General features: G+C 36.2%; 1 protein-coding gene across 1 annotated transcript in view; it reads right to left on the bottom strand.

Moving 5' to 3' along the window:
• Window positions 1-9371, bottom strand: part of LOC111404433 — a 16504-nt gene extending 7133 nt beyond the window's left edge. The window contains exons 1-7 of the mRNA XM_023033243.1: window positions 9096-9371; window positions 7731-7859; window positions 4385-4568; window positions 3576-3708; window positions 2959-3110; window positions 216-299; window positions 19-114 (exon numbers count right to left, since the gene is read on the bottom strand). Of these exons, the coding sequence (XP_022889011.1) occupies window positions 19-114; window positions 216-299; window positions 2959-3110; window positions 3576-3708; window positions 4385-4568; window positions 7731-7735 (654 nt within the window). The 5' untranslated portion in view covers window positions 7736-7859; window positions 9096-9371. The remainder of the gene's footprint in view (window positions 1-18; window positions 115-215; window positions 300-2958; window positions 3111-3575; window positions 3709-4384; window positions 4569-7730; window positions 7860-9095) is intronic.
• Window positions 9372-9544: the final 173 nt, after the last annotated feature.

The following is a 9544-nucleotide window of genomic DNA, read 5'->3' as shown; positions in this document are numbered from 1 at the left end:
ATATGTGCTTATAAGCACAAACTGTGGTGATGTGTCTATAGAGCAACATACCTCAAAAACAAACGCATTTACGGCCTCATTCTTGGGCACAGAATCACGCCCTTTGCAAGGAATCTAAATCAGAAGGCAACTAATCAAGAACTCAAAAATCTAAAGTCGCAAATTTATGAAAATGTAATTCTTAAGTCAAGAATGCAGAAATATTGATTACCTACCTTAACATGCTTGATATCTTCACTCTTCCAATCATTAGTCGAATAATATCTATTTGAATTTGTAAGATCAATCAGCAGACCAAGCTGAAAACATTTCAATATATAAATTGAAATCAGTGTTCTGAGAGGCTTTATCAAAGTGTCCTTCAAATAAATTAATTAGCAGACATTAAGCCCTTATTTGGTAAGAACTAGATTTTTATTTTTATTTTTTTATGACCATGAGTGTCCAGCCAGCTTACGTACACCTCGACTAATCCCACGGAACCCTAAAATTTACAGTCGGGTTCTCACCTTAGTGACTCTGAGGGGACTCGAACTGGTGATCATTGGAGAGCAAATTCAAGGCCTGACCCTTGAGCTATCCCTCGAGGTTAGGAGAGACTAGATTTTAATCAAAGTTAAAGTCAACAATAAATTTAAACACATAGTTTATGGAACCCACAACCTTTCAACCTTATATCAACTTTTACCAAAATCTAATAAAAGATTAATTTTAATTCGCACCAAATAGAGGCTAAGATTCATACACTAGACCAGAGGTTCTACATCACTAGATACAAAGGATAATGTTACTATCTAGAGATTTGTAACGTCCAGAATTTTTACTATTAGTTGCTAGATTTAAATTTAGAACTTAAGAGCTTGTTTGGTAAAACTTAAAATCAAGATTTTAATTCTAGTCGAAGGCAACAATTAATTTTCACCACACATTCAATGGGACCCACAACTTTTCACCACATATTTCATCAACTTCCATCAAAATCTACTAAAATTCTGATTTTAATATCTGCCAAACAAGGGCTAAATACACTATTATTAAAGTCTAACGACCTTATTGTTTATTGGCCTAGTCTGATAACAAAGATTTTAAGTTCAATTCTTTTTTTCTCTCCACTCGAACAAACCAACCTACACTGCTTCCTCCGCAAATCATATTTTTCCACAAGGGATTGTGATGTCTTTCTATGGGATCGCAGGTCCTTATTGGTTACTGGCCAATAATTTAAAGACTTAATTGGAGAGTTATTTTAGAAATTAGATGAAAATATTCGTAAAATATATGTAAATATTCCAATTTATCATGATTAAAGATGATTTATTTGACGACAAGCATTATTCACTAACCACATTTCAAGCCAATGTAATTGATTTCACCAAGTAAATAAAGATAATTGATTTAACCACATGCATTATTTACATCAAGTTTCAAGTCAAGTTAATTGATTTGACCACATGATTAAACGTATTGATTTGACCATTTCAAGACAATACAATATTTATGCATTGACCATGCACATCATCTATCAATTTGCTTTCACCTTTCTATACATGGTCCAAGAATTTACACTATAAACAGGAGACAAACCCAACCCTACTCTCCCTCACTAATCACTATCTCTATCACTGTCTTCGCTTTTACTTTTCCTCGTCCTTTTCATATTAAATATAGTTGTAGACTTACACAATCACTCGTGAATAATCAACCTCACACGCAGCTCAAGTGTGTGATTACATTATGTGAGTAATCATATATATGTTATTTCATGGTTAAATTATGGTTCTTGTATTATGTATAAGAGTTGTAAAGACGGACTAAAATATAGTAGCGCTACACACGAAAATTTGGTACCATCTAATTAGGTCCAATTTTTTCCCTCCTTTTGCAAGTACGAAATTTGATGAAATTTTCCACGAAATACATATAAAAGAACAAAATTTATTCACGCTTGAGATTATATATCTCACATTATGCTCTTTTCCTTTTTCAAAAAATTAATGGTTCAAGCTGTCGATACGGAGATGAATCCGATCATGGGATATTTAAAATAATTTTCATGAAGTTATGTCAAATTTTTTTTTATTAATATTAAATTCATTTCTTTATGTCAAATGTATTTTCTTTAAAAATACACTATTATGAATAATATTGAATCTAATTATTTTTATAAAAATCCTTTTATTCATTTCAATACTTCTATTTAAGTTTAATTTAAATTTTGGTGACACAAGATTACTTATAATCATGATCCTGGAGCTTTCAACTGCTCAACCTTATTTCAAGAGGTCTAGTTCCAATCAATAAAGTCATTTCTTATAAAATTACATGTCTGGTTCACTGATTCATCTCCAAGTTTCAACGATGGCAACGCATGCATACACTACTTGATAAGAATCTCAGCAAGGAGGAATTCAAATGCAATATCAGCTTTTTTCCGTCATGATATAGTTTGGTCTTGCATACAAGGATAAAAAGATAAGGGATCCTAAATCTGGCTTCGCAGTTGCTTCAACACTGAACATATATAAAGGTTATCTCACTACTATTTGCTCAATCTCAAGTGAAGAGTCATGAAGTGACTTAGAGCCATTTTATAGCCATCTCTCTTCATCTATTGACCTATATAGGTAATCTAATTAATTTTGGTCACATGGCTTCTGGTCTCTGATCCATTCCACAAACTCCTGAGTGCCAAGATTTACATTTCATCAGGCTTTGCTATGGCATTAGCAAGAACCAAGTCTCTGATGCATAACTGTGCCCTCTTTGACCCTTTAAAGCAGATGATATAAATTTACAACATTTCAAAAAGATGAAAATCAGCAGTTTTCAAAGTGCAAATTCAGATACTCGTCCCTAAAATTTCGAAAAGATGTGCTAATTACCAACCCTGCTCCCAGAAAATAATAACATATAAATAAAAATGTGCAGATGCTGCAGTGCCTAACTCCACATTCTCACCTTTCTTCCTAGAACTCTCTGTTGATGAATCGCCTGCCTGGAAGAGTATCTTTTACCAGGAAGAATACAATCATTGAATGATTCACCTAAAGGAACTTTTGAAGGTACTAAACAGCCTATTTCCTGACCAAATGCAGGGCAGTCCAACCAACCTGCTAACACAAGGCAACCAGAATAAAAAAAAAGAAAACATTGAACAACAATATAAAAGGGAAATAATGGTGGTATGGTAATAATTGTCAAATTGCCAACCCGGTTTTCGATTAGGAAGAGACCACTTCTAGCACCTGATTATCTAAGACAATATTGCTTTCTTCGATAATACAATGACGCACCCAGACTAACAACTAATTAACCAACCACAACAATCAATACTAAAATTCACACATTCCTCCCCACCCACCCCACCCCTTCCTCTCCCAAGTTTCATATGAGGCTACTGGCATTATAAGATCTAGGAGAACATTGTCAAATTCAACTTTGATAAACAAAATCTATAAGATGTCTCCACATAGAAAAAGAAAATGAACGTGAGTTAGAAATTCCTTAAAGCACTCTAGTATGGATATCATCAAAAAACAAGCCAATCCTTGCCAGCACAATTGGCCTAAACTTACCTGGAGGGAGTTTATTATGAGGTCTCTGTTTTTTCATTTGATACCCATCATCATGAGGTGGTGGCTGAGATAGGTATGATAGCTGCTCATTGGGATGCTGTCTTTTTCGCCGCTGAATCCTCTCTTCACGTTCCTAATTCAAAATCATGCCTCATAAATCACCATTAGCATGTTGAATGGTGACATCTCAACTAAAAAACATGGGCTGCAAATATCATGGTGTCGCTTATTTTTATCTCCCTTCTTTTCATGGAGATGTAATAGCAGATGATGAGCATAATCACATTTTACCAATAATCCATTACTAAAGCATCACATTTTTCAAAACATAATTGAAAATCATCTTAAAATTCCCGGCTGAGAGTACCAATTTCGACAGGCGAGTACTGCAAACATAGACAGAAAATAAATGAAGCAGGGAAGGAGTGGCTAACGGAGCCTACCGGTCATCAGCCAAGTGAAGTAACAATTCGCAAGCCTGGAATGGTGGGTTCACAGAACATTAATCATCGGCTTCCAAGAAACAGAGATGTGAATTCATAACCTTAATCATCATTGCCCCAAGCCACAATAGCAGATCATAAGTTGTAATGCATCATTCACCAATTGAACTACCTCCTAGAAGTTTTCTACTACCTACCATTCTACCTTCTAAAGCATGGATTTATTCATCAGTTAACATTCCTATGCAAAGATACAATCATTAGCTCTAAAGAAGCACCAATCTGAAATATCGTGTGGAAAGGATTAAATGGTGTGTCTTCAGTAAATCTTGAAAAGGAACATATTTAAGACAGAGAGTGAAGTACCCGGCGCGAAATCTCAACAGCAGACTCCCCATGTTCTGAATGTTCGTTGTATTCTATCTGTTCTTCTGGTGCATGATCTTCTTCGAAATTTGGTTGATAGAACACTTCATCCTCTTCTGGTTCTGGGATGGCATTCAAATCCATGCCATTCAAATCCATGCTGCCCATGCCATTCAAATCCATGCTGCCAATCATTCAATTAACACCAAGAATCATTTGCTTGCATGCTATAGAACAATTTTATTCATTTTACTTTCAACGACACCAATATGAACCTTATCACAATAGTCAAACATAAATGAAAGTAAGGTGTGTCAAATATGAGATTCTCAGTGAAATATAGTCAATTGAGAGAGAGAACAAAATAGGATAGGAAAGAGTATACGAAATGTTATGCAATCTAATTTTCAAAGTTCGTAAAATACTATCATAAAATCTCACTCCAATATATTGATAGGATCCTGCACGGATGGCTGATTTCTACAGAAGAATAGAACACAGGGAAGCAAAGACCAACACAAGATGATTTAATTGAAGATTTTATATTACAGTAATTGTAGGAAACTGTAAATACGCAGAAACACGGTATCTACTTCTATGTGAATAGTATTCAGCAACAATGAAATAAAACAAGGGTATTTGGACATTCGAGAGGTCCAATTCTCTCCACTAGTTCCTGCTCAATCTTTTTGCCTCCTTTCCCCCTATTTCCCTCTCTCTCTATATAGCCATAGGTCATGTGATGCTCAACAAATCTGCCAATTGTTTCTGTTAAGTGCATGTGTTTGCTGTGGGTGAATTATCCAATTTGATTTCCTTCCTTGCCCCTGCTATTTTCCCCTGCCTTCATGAGTCGGTGGTCTATCATTACTCGTTGCCCCAAAATCCACCTTGTCCTCAAGGTGGAGGCAATCAATTCGTCACACAGCCACGATATTTCTTTTACAAATACTCTCATCATGGTCACCACGTAGAAGTGGAAAGAATTGCTCAATTGCACAAGTATCACAAGAATAGTATTCAAGGCAACTCCATAGCCTGTTGCCCCTACCCACAATTTGTCCAATTTTTTATTTTGACTCATCGAAATAAGTGTATAGCCAAAGAAGTTGACAGGCCTATTAACTCCAAGAAGTATATTGTCCATGAAAACCCCATATCCAGTTGCACCCTTTCGCGCATTTCCCAAAAATTGAAACCGCCAAAGTGAAATAAAAGGATGGATAGTACAACCAATCAGCTTCGCAACCCCTTCTTGTGCTGCTATTGAATTAATTAAAAATCCTAACATATCACCAACCTCCACATAATTGTTGGTATTAAAAATTCCTTCACTTTTATAGCCACCTACCGATCCAAATTCATTATCATTGATTTCTCAAACTGTTCCTCCTGTCTCATTGTTTGACAGAACAATCTCATGGCCCATCTGATTAAGTTCATTCCAACCCACTTTGTTAGGTACCAAATACCACATGAACAACGGAGAATAACCCGAAAAATTACCTGAAAATTGCACCTCTTCCTCATCTACAGGCACAAAAACAGTTAACTTCAAATTCTTGCCTAATATCGAGAAAGAAATTTGATGAAGGCTAATTATGCCCATCTCCACTAAATCACTCAACAAACCCCTAGTCGACATTTCCACTTCGTAACTCCTAATCTGACCTGTGAGTACCATGTACTGCAATTTGGTTTCTATCAACACCTCGGAAAACCGAGTCGACTCCTCATCAGCGCCGGATGGTCTGATTTCGGCCAAATTAAGGCCTGGTTGAAGCTGTATCGTGAGATTACGGAAAGGCATTTAGCGTACTGGGTATTAGTAGGTTGGGTATCAATTAACCTGCCTCTGCTTTTCACTGGGCTGGATTCTTTCCATTGGTAATGGACCATTTGTCTTGTTTCTTCAATTTTTGAATTTGTTTCATCAACATGTTGGCCCATATCCATAAAACAGCCCAAACCTTAGGCTGTAGTCTTCTATCATCAGCCCATGACATGGGTTTCAACCCATTAACCATCCGGTTTCTCTGAAATTCCTCTGGCGACGTCTGTAAGGAGGCGACCGATTTTTCGAACAGCATCGAGTGACTCCTGTAATTGCGGCCAGATTCAAATTCCTCAAATATAGGCTGAATTTCAGATTTGATGGGGGCACCAGGCAAGGTCGTTATCTCCCTTTTTTTTCTTCCTTTTCGATTCTTGTTCTCCCCAATTCGGAAACTTCATTTCGCTCTTCTCCAGCAATAGAATTTTTTCCTCCACCGGTGAAGGCGATGGGGACACAAGCACTTTACCAGGCTGTTCTTCACGCGCTGTCTCCCGGTTCAACTCATTCACCTGCTTCCACTCTGAAAATTCACCAACGGAGATCTGCTTCATGGGAAATCGAACCATCATCCTCGCCTTCAATTCTACCCAGGTCTCTATTGGACAGCTATCGTCTATCTCTTGGGACCATGCCCAAGCCTCTCCATAAAAGCAAGCAACTGCGGCTTCTACCTTTTTCCTCTCCGGTAATCCGTGATTCTTGTCTATGCATCGCTCTACCTCAATCAACCACGAATCTAAATTGTCCACATAGAATAACGATGTGTTGAGTCGGCCGCAAGAATCCAACCCTGAATCATCATTTCGATCTCCTTCCTGTCGCATCATCAAGCGATCAAAATCAACTCATTAACGAGCTCCAATTTTCCTCCCATTCCTTGCTGATGTTTGTTTCCATTTTCCACAGAATCGGTGCACTGATACCAATTGATAGGATCCTACACTGGTGGCTGATTTCTACAGAAGAATAGTACACAGGGAAGCAAAGACCAACACAAGATGATTTAATTGAAGATTTTATATTACCGTAATTGTAGGAAACTGTAAATACGCAGAAACACGGCATCTACTTCTATGTGAATAGTATTCAGCAACAATGAAATAAAACAAGGGTATTTGGACATTCGAGAGGTCCAATTCTCTCCACTAGTTCCTGCTCAATCATTTTGCCCCCTTTCCCCCTATTTTCCTCTCTCTCTATATAGCCATAGGTCATGTGATGCTCAACAAATCTGCCAACTGTTTCTGTTAAGCACATGTGCTTACTGTGGGTGAATTATCCAATTTGATTTCCTTCCTTGCCTCTGCTATTTTCCCCTGCCTTCATGAGTCGACGGTCTATCATATATCTTGTAAGGAGCATACATAACAAATATAATAGAAACTGAAGTTCTAACATTGGGCATGCATATGAAAATATTGTCATAGCGAATCAAAAATAGATGGGTTAAAGAAGACTGAAGCAGAATAAAAATAAAAAATAGAACTGAATTCATACAAAAATATATACTCCATTTTATTCAGATACCAAAATTAACTCGTAGTCTCATCCAGCTGAACATCACATGATATTTCCTTCTTTCCAACTCCTCTCCTAGCACGCACACCCCCCAAAGGTAGGGGAGGGCTAAGTTTTAGTCTAGCAGGAAAAAAGTTTCGTTTACCTCTTTGGTTGTGTTTTAACAGACAGTAAAGAACTATGTTACCTAAGTCAATATAAAGAAATTAAACGGAACTGCAATACATTAAATTTGCAATATTGTCTCTAATCAAAAGATTCTAAAGGGCATTTTTAACATTGAAAATCCAAGTAATACAAGCAAACATAATATTGTCAAAAACTGGTGAAAGCAAATTAACAACATTAAAGTGACATTCAAATCTTAAACTTGAGATAAACAAAAATTGAAAATGGCAGCATTCATCTAGAAGGAGAAGGGGGTGCCAAACCTAACTACATAGCATTGTACATTAAAGAAACATCATGTAATATTCCTACTCCCACTCCAGAACCTTGCCGATTGAATCCTTGCTGATTCATATGGGATACCATGTTTACAATGCTAGTGTAAGCTAATTGAAATTGGTCTTCAATTGGGATACTAGAACAAAAGATCTAGAAACCTGTCCTCTTGTCATTGAAGCAAATATAGTAGTTCAAAGTTGAATCTTGTAACTTAGCTAAAGGTTGTAGGGTCATAAATATGCAGGAAACTAGCCTTTGTAATCATACAGATGTCATCCGAATTCAAAAGGAATATGCGGCTATGCAAAAAGAGAATTATGAAAAAAGTCAACTAATTGCAAAACATGAACTAATGAAGTAAACTTTTAAATTCCTCGAAACAACAAAAGCAGTACATACCACGTCTCTTTTTCCAACTGACATCACTAGAACCTTTTAGAATACAATAAGAATTGAAGATAACAGGTTGTTCAAACTGCAGATGTCAATCAATACAGGAAGGATGCAGGACCCAATCAAATATTTATGATTACTTTAGCCCAAATTTTTATATTTCTTTTTCCTTTTCCAGCGTTAATTCATAAAACAAAAACCTAGATATCCATATATTCATTTTAGTCAACAATTTCCTCTATTCCCAGCAGGAATCCCCCATATCTAACTCTGCATTGTTCATCTCCATTTCAGCGCTAAAATGCTGATAGTGTCCCACGATAAATCTTTTTAGTTTCAGTGGATAACAAAATCGAGGATCAAAAATCATTCATTTACTGCAAATAAGTCCAGAAGGTCCCTTTTGCCTAAATTTCATCTTTTTTCTTGTATACAGGCATGTGTAGTAGAAAAAACTTGTTCCAGCAATTATGGGGGACATGATCGACAAATTAAAACAAGGAAAGAAGTTCAAACCTCAAGAACAAAAAAGGTTGAAACTTGAGATAATCCGCGAATAATTCTTGCAGAAGACCTTCAAACCACCACGATAAAACCCACGTCAAAAACAAAAATCAAATAAAAGCCCTCTCCATTACAGTATGGACGACAGAAACCCTAAAATTGAGTCCAAATGATATAATCCATGATCGAAACTTCGACTCTGCAAAACCCTAGAGGAAGAAATAGGCTCTGCTGTTGTTTACTTTTATTAATCCATTAAGAAGAGAAATTTTTACATCAAAGAAAATGAATTTAATTATAAAATACGTACAGACACAAAAATATTATTGTGTAATTTAGTGCTTGTTTGGTAGAAAATTTGATAATTGATTTTTTTATCGTTGGAGATAAAATGGATTTTATTTATGAGAGAAAAAATAAAAAAATAACGATTGAAATAATGAAATAACGATCAAAAAAAT

Source organism: Olea europaea, chromosome 11 (assembly GCF_002742605.1).
Source record: "Olea europaea var. sylvestris chromosome 11, O_europaea_v1, whole genome shotgun sequence".
Taxonomy (NCBI): Eukaryota; Viridiplantae; Streptophyta; class Magnoliopsida; order Lamiales; family Oleaceae; genus Olea; species Olea europaea.
This window is presented reverse-complemented; position numbering and strand designations above follow the sequence as displayed.